Source organism: Phodopus roborovskii, unplaced genomic scaffold, assembly GCF_943737965.1.
Source record: "Phodopus roborovskii unplaced genomic scaffold, PHOROB, whole genome shotgun sequence".
In the NCBI taxonomy this organism is placed as follows: Eukaryota; Metazoa; Chordata; class Mammalia; order Rodentia; family Cricetidae; genus Phodopus; species Phodopus roborovskii.
In genome coordinates, this window is record NW_026126567.1 from 26,160,588 (window position 1) to 26,172,673 (window position 12,086).

A 12,086-nucleotide genomic window follows, 5' to 3' on the forward strand; every position below is an offset into this window, starting at 1 on the left:
GGGGAGAAAAAGAAAAAGAACCATTGTTGCAGGGTTTGGGCTGGCTAGAACTCTTTGTTTTCTACCTTCTGCTACTGAAGGACAAAAACCATCTTGTAAGACAACAGCTGTCATTAGACGTGGAATCTGATGACTCCTTGATCTCAGACTCCTTATTCTCCACAACTATGAAAAATAAGCCTACGATCTTTATGAATTACATGATTTCAGATATTTTTATAACACTGTAAAGAGTGGTCTTTGTAGCAAAGTGGCCACCATTCTCCTGAGATCAGATTTGCTTGAATGCAAAAGAACAGCAAGGCCAGGCCTGTGGATTGTTGGCATTCCTTCCTAAAAGGAGGGAGGAGGGGCAAGGGAGGGTTTATTGAAACATCAATTGATGTCTAGGCCACTCCCTCCTATACCTCAAAGCCTTCAGTATATAGTTCTACCATAATTGTATGTGGCTATTTTGTCTGGGTGATATTGAGGGCATGTAGCATAAACTGAGTATAGGCTTGAGGAGGTTAACTGAATGGATTATATCTATGGAGCTATGCGGAAACCATAATTTATGCTAGATTAGACCACCCAGTGCAACTGCCTTAACTTCCTCCTAAGGAAGGCTAGACATTGTTTACATCTCACAAAGTGAAAGACTTCCCACAACATAGTTATGTAATTAAACTACATTATTTGCCTTTCCATAAAATTGTGCTGTCAGGTACCATTTAAACATTCAATCAAATATTTTAATGTCTTCAAGGCTAGCTAATTTCTTTAACATTAATTCATAAACCCATGCAGATAGTCACTATAAAAAGTTAAAAAGTAATACCACTGGCATATGAGAAAAATCAAATGTATTAAATCATCTCTCACTTGAATTTAATCATTTTGGTATATGTGAATAATAATCAATTTAAGTGATATTTTTTTCATAAATGATAGACAATAATATTTAGAACTGGGTTCGGCCAGTAATCTAGAGGTCGTTGAATGCTGGCATTTCTCCAGTTTTTTTGACCCATACAATGAAAGTCTGCAATATTATTTAAAGATTTAGGACTCTACCTAAGGAGTACTATCCACTAATAATAAAGAAATATGAAACATGGGTTCTAAGTTGTTTTCATTGTAAAAGTTTAGACTATTTAATTTTTACTGAAACCTCCTTGCTTCTTCTTAGAGAAATTTTTTTTCTTGTTCATGGTTTAGGGTGTTATGAACAAATTAATCATATTGTGGCCTATACCATGGTCAACATGTAGCAATAGTTGAATTACCTTGTTTAGTACAATACTTTTCTTTGGCATATTAAAATAAAGAGGTGGATATTGTATTTTCAATGCAATGTTTGAAATCAGCCTAGCCTTACTGAATGAATTTCAATGTTTTCCCATCTTTACTCATCTCAGTTCTTCCTACCTTCCTTCTCATCAAGATTCATCCCTTTCTGTCTCCCCTTAGGAAGGAAAAAAATCAAGCATTGAAGGGACAACAATAATATAAATCATCATAAGATAAAACAAACAAATTGGAGAGTGTCAAATCAAACAGAAGATAGCAAGCCCAGGTAAACACACAAGAAACAAGAAACAGTGATATATATATATATATAGACCTACTCATTCACACACTCAGGAATCCCATAAAAACATCAAAACTGAAACCATAATATATATGAAAAAAAACTGTAGGAGATTAAGACAGAGAACGGAGAGGAAGAGAGAAGAGAGAGAGAGAGAGAGAGGGCTCCTTCAGAAACACATTTGAAATAGTTTATTTTGGCTATCTGCTGTGGAACATGGGCATACTCATTACTCATTCTTGGATGAGAGGAAAACTATAATGAACTTAAAAACCCACAAAGCCAACATCATCATCTTCTAAGGATGTGTTGATTAAAATACTTGCTCTCATCTACTGTTTTCCTTTCTACCCCCTATTTTATATCTTTCTGTTATCCTTCTTCATACCCTTCCTTCCTTCTATCCTCCCTTTCTGGCTTATATCTTTTCTTCTTCCTTTCTTTATTTGACCTACTTTACCAACTATTTTGGGAATAGACTCAAGACTTCATATATGTTTGGCAAGAACTGAACCCTAAATGGCATTTTATGCCAGACATAGACATTGGTGTATGAGATTTTTAAGAATTAATCACTGTGGGGGAATATTTGCCCAGGCACAAAGGGCCTGGCGACCCATATGCCCTTGCTGGTCTAAACTGGACTAAACCAGCTATCTGAGTATGCAATATGTTAACTTCCCCAAATTGAGCCAACCAATGGAGTTCTTAGCAACTGTTGCTGTGCTATGAGACAAGATGACCTGAACCAGTCTCCAGCCACCAAACCTGATGTCAGCACTACAGCTTCCCTTTCCCCTGATCAGGTGGATGTATGTAAGGCTTTCCCCTTTCTGAAATAAACTGAGCTTGCTACACCAAGCATACATTCCAGAGTCTATGCCATTAACTTTGGGCCCTCAAGGGGAAGTTCAGTCGAACAAAGCAGTAGATCAGAACCACACATCAGAACTGGCCAGTTATCAGAACTGGTTTTTCTCTAACAGATCACCAATGAATTGATTTACAGTTGGACATTAGAGGTGCACACCTTAAATCCAAGCAATGGGGAAGCAGACACAGGCAGGTCTCTGGGTTTAAGGCCAGCTTGGTGAACAGAGAGAGTTCCAAGAAAGCCAGGGCTACACAGAGAAATGCTTTCTCGGAAAACCAAAACAAGAAGAAAAGTTAGCACATCAAAATACCTATAAGGTCTTTCTGTGTTAACAGGAGCATCTCTAATAATGACCATGTTTTCACACATCAAGATGGATATGGGTTTGAGTCCATTAGTGAACAAAGAATTAAATCCATTGTAAGTTTATCTTGACACATTCAATAACAATGTCTAAAGTTTGTTAAAATATATATAAAATAAGGCTGATTTTCTTGGATTCCTCTTTTTTCACTCAGCACTCAGTCAATACAATATCTTGGTGAGACTAACAACTCTTGAAATCACTAGTGTATAATTTACTAATAAACATACATAACCTTCTAATCTCAAAAAGGTAACATTTGGTTTAAACCTGATGACACCTTAAACATTTTCATGTGAATGAAACTTTTGAAGCATTAAGAAAACACTTACTTGTACAGTTGGGCAAACTTCCAGACCACGTTCCATTGGCAGTGCACTGTCTTACAGAGGGTCCCGAAAGGATATAGCCTTCCATGCAGGAATAGATGACAGAATTGGAAAATGCTGTACCATCAATCCGGAAAACTTTCCCATTTGCTGTTGTTCCTGGGTTGCCACATTGTACAGCTGTAAAACAAAAGGTTTATGAGGATGTTCACAAACAATTAAATAGAAGTCCTTTTGCAAAGAGTTAATGACTAACGTTCCTTTGAAAGTATTTGAATAAATAAGAAAATTCTCCAAACTTTGCAGTGAAATATCTTCCTACGTAGTTGAAATTCAAGATGAATTCGTGTTGATTTTGTTTCCTTAATCACTAATTTCAAATCAAATAATGTTTTAAAAACTGTTAGTAGTGTTAATAATTTCAGTACAACTATTGAAAAGTTTAATGAGGGTTGCCTTCAGATAGCATGAAGTTTTTCTTTTGCCTAAAAACCAATTCATAGAAATTTAGAAAATTAATAATATACAATAGATTTATTATATGTGTATTTCTTGAGAACATCTGTTTACTATATACATATATAATTTAAATATTATACACATCCATACATATTTTACATGAATATATAACATTTCCATTGTTATTGTTCCTCTCTTTAGGCAATTGTGCACATAAAAAGAACAAAGTAAATAGAAAGTAATGAACTAAGTTTTCAATAAAGAATCACAAATTCACACTGTCTTAAAGACTAATAAGCTAATAAAAATAAATATACTGTATGATCCAGCTATACTACTCCTCCTCATAGGCCCAAAGACTTAACATCCTACTACTAGATTCTTGGTCAGCCATGTTGATTGCTATTTTATTCACAATACTAGCAAATGGAAACCCTAAATGTCCTTCTGCTGATGTGATGAAAGCATTATAAAAATTTGGTATGTATTCACAGTGGAATACTGTTCAGCTTTAAAGAAATATAAAATCAGAAAACTTACAGGAAAATCTATGGAACTAGAAAATATTGTAAAGCAAGAAGTGACTCAGACCCAGGAGCCAAACACCATATATCCTGGCTTATTTGTGAATCCTACCTTAAAATCTAGATATTAGTACCTTATGTGGAGTAACAAACAATGTTAACATCACTCTTTACTACATCTACTCAATATTTTGTTCTACAGAAAACAGATGGCTTATAATTCACTTATATAGGATGCCACTTTTTTGATAGCATCTTCATTGTTATTACAATAAAGAAGGCCTTGGATGATATTTTAAGTTTCCGCAAAAGCTGGATTTCCATTTTCTGCATTTTAATCAGCTACTTCATTCTGTATATCATCTGATTTTCCATTGTTTCTGAAGATTGTGAGAATCAGTCATACTTTACTATACCATGGATACTAATCTTAAATATGATGAAAACATTTTCACAGAATCAATCAAAAGTAGAAGACTATTGCATGGAAACCAATTCCCATTTCTAAATCAACATGCTTGGTACAACATCAAATAAGTCTTCTAAGTAACTTTGCAAATTTTGATTTCAGTATAAAGCAATGACAAGCATAAGCTAGTTCTTCCAGGGGAGTTTTTTAGTTTATTTCAGTGTCCATCTAATATTAAACATACATTAATATCAATTATGAACTTAACACATTAGGGTTAAAAATGTTGGTAACAAAAAATTGTGTTCTACAAATAAAAACCTAATTTAAGTATTTTTATTCCATTTATAGAAATGTGGGAAATTAAACATAATGATGTGAAGTTGATATTAGAACAAATTATTTTTCCTACTGTGTATACCACAGATAACTGGCATAAAAAGAAATTTCTGGTTGTATCTTTTAATTTTTCACTCAAAGTGCTTGTTTTTGTGTATTTTTCAATTGTATTTTTTATTCATTTTATATTCAGACTGTACTTTCATCTCCTTTGTCTCCTCCCATTCTCTTCCCTTACCTCTCCTTTGCCCCCTTCCCCATCCACTCTTCTATTTCTATTCAGAATGGGGCAGGTATCTCATGGGTACCAAGGAAGCATGGCATATCAAGTTGCCATAAGAATAAGCCCATCCCATTGTATTAAGGCTGGGAAAACCAATCCAGTATAAGTAATAGACTCCAAAATCCAGCCGAAGCATTAGGGACTCCCGTTGCTAGGAGTCCCACAAACTCTCAGATATCAGTAGAGGGCCTAGGCTGGTTTCAAACAGGCTCCCTGGTGGTTGGTTCAGACTCTGTGAGTTCCTATGAGTTAGGTTAGTTGTTTCTGGGGGAGAGGAGTGGTGTGTGTGTGTGTGTGTGTGTGTGTGTGTGTGTGTGTGTGTGTATGATATCCTGGACCCCTTTGGCTCCTACCATCCTACTGTACTGTGTTCAGCAGGATTTCCCAAGTTCAAGCTGTTGATTGACTGTGGGTCTCTGTATCTGTATCCATTAGGTTACTGGATGAAGGCTGATGACAATTGGAGTCATCAATCTCATCACAGGTAATGGCCAGTTTAAGCTACCTATCCTCTATAGCTAAAAATCTTAGCTCGGGTCATCCTTGTAGGTCCGTGGGAGTTTCTCTTTTCTTTGCATCATTTCAGGATCAGATGTATTATTATTATTATTATTATTATCTTACACCTTAAATTCCAACTGATTCCTCCTTCCTCTGCTCTCTCAAGTTTTTGCATACATCTACTCTACCTCAAATCCATTCCTCCATGGGACATCAACTGAACACATCATACCATGTTACAGTACAGCTTGGCACAAAACCTCATATCAGGGTTGGATAAGGCAACCCAATAGGAGGAAAAGTGTGTATTATTTTTAAATGACCAAGCATGTTTAAATATGATTATTATATTTTATAATTCTCTGACAAAACATTGTTAATAAAATATTGTTCTAAGATGAGGATCTGAAAGTTACAGTAATATTAGTATATTAGTATATAGAAATGGTATCCATGTGAATTTGAATACATATTAAGTTAGAATTCAATACTAGTCAGCCTTTTGTGTTGAAAAAGTATCTGGCATATACAACTTAAAGGGGGAAGGATTTGTTTTGGCTCACAGGTTCAGAAATTTTAGCATAAACTCAGATGACCCCTCTATCAGAGGGTTCTGATGAATGAGAGCATGCTGGTGTTGGGTGCAACGGACAGAGCGAAGATTCTTACTTTGAGGTAACAAGGAAAGAGAGAGGAAAACTGGAGCCAATATTCACCCTTCAAACACAAGTAGCCCACCATCTACTTCTTAGAATACAGCCCATCTTCCATAGTCCACCACCTCCCAATATTCTACTGAAAATTTAATTTGTTGCTGGTTTAATGAAACCATTACAGGGATCAGAGTTGTCATGATCTAATCCAGTCACTGAAAATAGCCTCATGGACACACTTTGAATTAAGTTTTATTAATTTTCAATTCAATGCAGTTAATAATCAGACTGAAGTACTAGTAGCACTCTTAGTACAGTTAGCTTCAATTTGAGATTACCTTTGCACTCTGGCTGTCTTCCAGTCCAACTGCCATTTGCCAAACATGTTCTCTCTTCAGAGCCATAAAGGATATATCCAGTATCACAGGCAAAGCGTACAGTGCTTTTAGTTCTGAAATCACTTTCCCGTCTAGAGCCATGCCCAGGAGTACCAGGATCCCCACACGTACCAGTAGTGTCACCTGCTTGCAGAAAAGAGCAAATTAATTTATTATAATATGCATTTATTAAGTTATCTGGTAGGCATTAATTTTGTGCATGCTATTTTCACACAACTTGATTGCAGAGACATGTTTCTCACCTGACCACATTCATATGAAAGGAAGCACAAATGAAAAAGAAAATGGTTTCTGAGTATTGAGGTATATTTCTTATTGGAGATTTGTAGACATGATTTTCAAAGATTACGGATATGTCATTATTATTCCAGATTTTAGTTAGTAATGGAATTGATGGCAAATTTATAAGTGATAGAAATATGGATTCAACCAACAATGCATTCATATAAAATTTAAAAGACTGGAATCTGTAATCACATAATTCACTGGACCACCTAATTATTGATGCATATTCAGCTGCTATTCTGGAATTACTGCATGCTAGAAACATGTAAATACTTAATAGAATTATTCCTATATGTTTATGATTTTGCCTTATAAATTTCCTCTTCTAGTGGCTGTCACAAAAAGATAATCAACCAACTACATTTTTTCATGTGTGAAAACTCAGAAATAAATTGTCAACAACTATGAGGTGGATGCTGGGTATTAACTCTGCAATGAGATTTCATTCATCCCTCTCATCTCTAGGATCTTATCCTTTTCCTTCAAGGTTACTGCTCTCACTCTCTACACTATTTACCCTTCTATAACCACAGGATACATAGTACTAACACAGAACCAAAGAGGGAGAGAGGGGAGTTGCCTGTGAGAGCTCCTAGAACACTTTCTACAAGTTGACATTATCTATGGGGAATCTTTCCTTGATCTTCCTCTTTTACCAAGGATGTAATGCTAATTACTCACACATTTGCGGGCCACTGTTTACTGCTTAGACATATGCAGCAGTTAATTCTTTAATTCAGTTTTAGGTTATAATATACTATATACATAAGGAGGAGAATGTTTGTGTGTACTATTGGTCTTCTGGGACTTTATTTATTATGAGAACATTACAATGGGACTAATGTTACATGGAAAGCAGTTTTAAAACTAAACTAATTTGTAGAATAAATTTGAAGTGCCAATCACTGCAAAGAGACTTGACAGTATTCAGATGTGAGTGAAATCATTTCACCCTTTTCACTTCTAAAGGGAAAGTAATGTAAAACTAATACTAGTCATTTACCTACATGATCTCCACAAATTATAATTATGTAAAAAGGATGTATTCATATGTAAATGTAGATAAGTGTAGAAAAATAGCATCATACCTAGCTAATGGTGAACATAAATGGTATCAACCAAAGTTTTACTCTATATTTAAATTCTACATATTCCTAAAGAAAACAAATAAGTTATACATCATAGTAAAATGCACAAAATACTCTGTCTGCTGGTTATTAATAAAACCTGTTTTGTATATATTAATTCAAATATAACTGTGATAATTATAAAGGATGAACTTATATGATATCAATAATAGATAAATAAGTTTGGTATTCATAACTAGCTTTTATGAAATTTGTTAGGTCACTTCAATTAAAACTATTTAAGACTATTTTAAAATTTTGTCAATAAAGAATCATTGCTTAGAAAGAAAGAGAATTTAATTCTGATAAAATTAATCATATAGCTTTTCCATCTTAGGAAAATCAAATTGATATGTATTAAAATAAAATGTCTTCTTTAGCATAAGAAGTTACAGTCATTATGAACTCATATAGAATCATATTCTAAAACCATGTAATTGTTTCAACCCAGTCCAGAAGACATATCTGAAACTTATCATCTGGAACTGTAGTTCTCAACCTGTGGGTAAACAACCCTTTCATGGGTTTACATATCAGACATCCTGCATATCACATGTTTAAATTGTGATTCATGACAGTTAAAAATTACAGTTTTGAAGTAGTGACTAGAGTACAGTCGAAAATTACAGTTTTGAAGTAGTGGCCCACCGCAACATGAAGAACTATATTGAACAACTTGTAGAACTATATTAAAGGGTCACAGCATTAAGAAGTTTGAGAACCAGTATCCTGGGGAATCAGCACTCCTTGGTCACTCAATTTCCATCACCTTAGAAGCATTCTATTAAATGATTTTCAATCTTCATTAAAATTTTTTTCAGAGGGATGACCAAGTCCTTAGATTATACAATATGGATTAGTAATTATAATTTATGACACACAGTATTCCATCTTCCAATGGTACCTGAACAATGAGGCTGAGATCCACTCCAATGTCCATTTAACTGGCAAGTTCTAGATGACTGGCCTAGAAGAGAACGCTTTCCTGTGCAGGAATAGTGAACTGTTGACCCAAAAGTATACTTCTCTCCAGATAGGACTGCATTAGGAGGAATGCCAGGGTGTCCACAGTCAATCACTACAATACATAATTATTGAATATAAAATTTTTTTATATCTCCTATCGAACAACCTGAATCAGTTTGTTAATAAAATAAGAGCAAATGTTCTATTCAAAATATTAAAACTAGCAGTTTGAAGAGTACAAGTGACCAAAGTGAGGTTTGACTCTAGATGAATACAAAATCAGAAATTTACCTAAAACATTCTTATTTATTTCTTTATTTAAATATGTGCTGTTCTCAACTGCAAACTTTGTAGATGGCAGCATTATGTTGCAATGTCAAAATATTAATTTCAATTTAAGTTAAACTATAACATGGACATGTACGAAGATCTTAAAGACTCTAGAAAATATACCCCTAACTTTATAAAAGTTATCTTTTTAAATATAAAATAGATGTCATGGTTATTGGAACTATAGGGTTAAATGATTCATCCTGGGGATGAGTTTAATTGAAATTTGTAAGTATATACAAGTATGTTTGTGTAACTGTAACAAGATGCAATAGTTGTGACTATAACTGGAGGTGGATGTCTAATTAATTTAGAACACTGGGGTAGATGGACTAAATAAAAATGTAAGGAAGTCAACTATGAGTAAAAGTTGGTCCACACCAAAATTAACAGAGAATTTTGAGAGTAAGAAAGATGGAGAAAAGATGTCCTATGATTTACAATCTACTTGAGTCTGGGACCCACATGCCATGCAAAGAAGATTCAGAAGCTTGGCATTCAAAATATTTCTAGACATATAAGAATCAAAATGCAAAGATAGAAATCTTGGAAATTAGTCTACATCCATTATTAAATCAAGCTTAGAAAAAGATGCAGCGCCATCCACTTCTATTACAGCAAAATATGCAAAAGGAAACATCCACTTGAAAGATGATTTTGGTATTTAACAGACTTCTATATAGTGTCACATATTAAGCCAAATTGTCTATTGACCTAAAAATAAAATATTTTAAAATGTATATGTTCTCAAAATTTTAATATTAATGGTTAATAATAAAGACTATGTAATTTATTTATGCAAATCATTGGGTTAGTCTACTAAGAGAAGTAAAATATATCTTGTTCAGCAGGTCACATAAGTAAATTAATTACAGAGAGTCAGTAGTTTCATGGACAGACTGAAAACTCTGATTCACCAGTGTGCACCAGGGTTGTCACAAATTTTCATTAAAACTCTCCTAATAAATATAAAAGAATTTTCTCCATTGAAAGCTATCCGTCTTTGACTCCTTTTAATAGATTTTTATATTATATTAAAAACAATCTTATTTTACATATTCTTTTTAATAGATTTTTATATTTATTATAAATTATTTTACATACCAATCCCAGTTCCCTCTCCCTCCTATCTTTCCACTCCTCCCATCATCTCCCCATTCCCCTCCCCCTCAGAGAAAGTGAAATCTCCCATGGGGAATCAACAAAGTCTGTCACATCATTTGGGGCAGGACCAAGGCTCCCAGCCTGTGTCTAGGTTGAGAGAGAATCCCTCCACAGGGTATTTACTCTCTCCACAGGGAATGGTTCCAAAAGCCCATTTATACACTAGGGATAAACACTTTCTATTCTAATGGAAATGCTTTTAACTCAGGAATTTAAAAGTCCCTGAAACTGACCAGATTTTGTATTCCTCTCCCTTCCCAAGTAAATATAAGCAGCCAAACTGCCAGAAGACACTCTGAGACTAGGAACTAAAAGAAGCTGTAGAAGGGGTCCTGTAAAAGTCCCCAACTATCTGAGCTGCTTGAAAAAGATATCCTACAATCCAGTTAAGCTTTACAAGAGATGTTCAATGCAGTCTGGGTTTCCAGCTTTCTTTAGCTGTCCTTCATGGTGGAGTGATTTTAAATGATGCTCCTATCTATTAGTCATTTCTGCTCCTGTTATAACCCTTCACTGAATTCACTGCATACAATCCCATTGGTAGTTTCCATACTTTACTCTATGGTGGTTCCCTCTCAGCACTAAGTAGATATTTGCTGTCTTCTCTCTAGAAATAGTGATAATATTATAGGATATTATAGAAGACTTTACATAATTTAGAAAAGAAAATGATATTATAGAAAAAAACATTTTTACAAAGAATTGACAAAACATATAGATTTGTAGTTTTGAAACAAATTAATCCATTTAGTCAATATAATTTCTTCTGGTATATAGATTGACTCTATGATGGCAATAACCACAAATATTGTTTCCATGGCCGCTTCTTATAGGAACAATTCATATTATCTACTTACTGATACATTCAGGTAAAGGTTTGTCCCATTGTCCATTTGGCTGGCAAATCAAAACAGAAGAGCCAAATAAAAAATATCCTGGGTTGCAGTCATAGAATACCACAGTGCCATAGGTGAAATTCCCATGTTCTATCTTGCTTTCTCTTTTGGAATTGGCTGGAATTCCAGGATCAGAGCAGTTGACCACTACATAAGTGAAAAAGTAAACAGTTAGTTTGAAAATAATATAAATATACCTAGGTGTAATTCTGTTGAAAAATTTAAAAACTTAGTTTCAGAAGTAAATTTAGTTAAGAAAATCAATTATTCTAGAAATTTAGCTAATCCATGAACTATTGAAATAACAGTCTAAAATTCATGTAGGTGGAAACACAGGAAAAAGACTTAGCAATTTTAAGGATCATAGATGTGTAAGAATTATGATAAGTATATATTAAAGGAACATCCCACTTAAATTATTTTTGTTGAATACAGAAGAGAAAGTGGAATTTTGGAAAAATGATCTTTATTATATTTCATTGAAAAATAAGAATTTAATAAAAATATACTCATTAATTTGTGACTATCTAGTCGACAACAAAAAGAATTTGTGCAAATAGCATGGCAATCCAGGTATATTTTGCAAAAGTAAAAAGAAAGAAAGCAATGAAT

The 12,086-nt window shown here is 34.0% G+C and overlaps 1 protein-coding gene across 1 annotated transcript in view; it reads right to left on the minus strand.

Moving 5' to 3' along the window:
• The window catches only part of Csmd3 (CUB and Sushi multiple domains 3), a 1,059,412-nt gene that overhangs the window by 36,085 nt on the left and 1,011,241 nt on the right, over positions 1-12,086 (minus strand). Inside the window, exons 56-59 of the mRNA XM_051202442.1 lie at positions 11,436-11,621; positions 9,023-9,196; positions 6,647-6,829; positions 3,144-3,320 (exon numbers count right to left, since the gene is read on the minus strand). Coding sequence (XP_051058399.1) covers positions 3,144-3,320; positions 6,647-6,829; positions 9,023-9,196; positions 11,436-11,621 — 720 coding nt within the window. The remainder of the gene's footprint in view (positions 1-3,143; positions 3,321-6,646; positions 6,830-9,022; positions 9,197-11,435; positions 11,622-12,086) is intronic.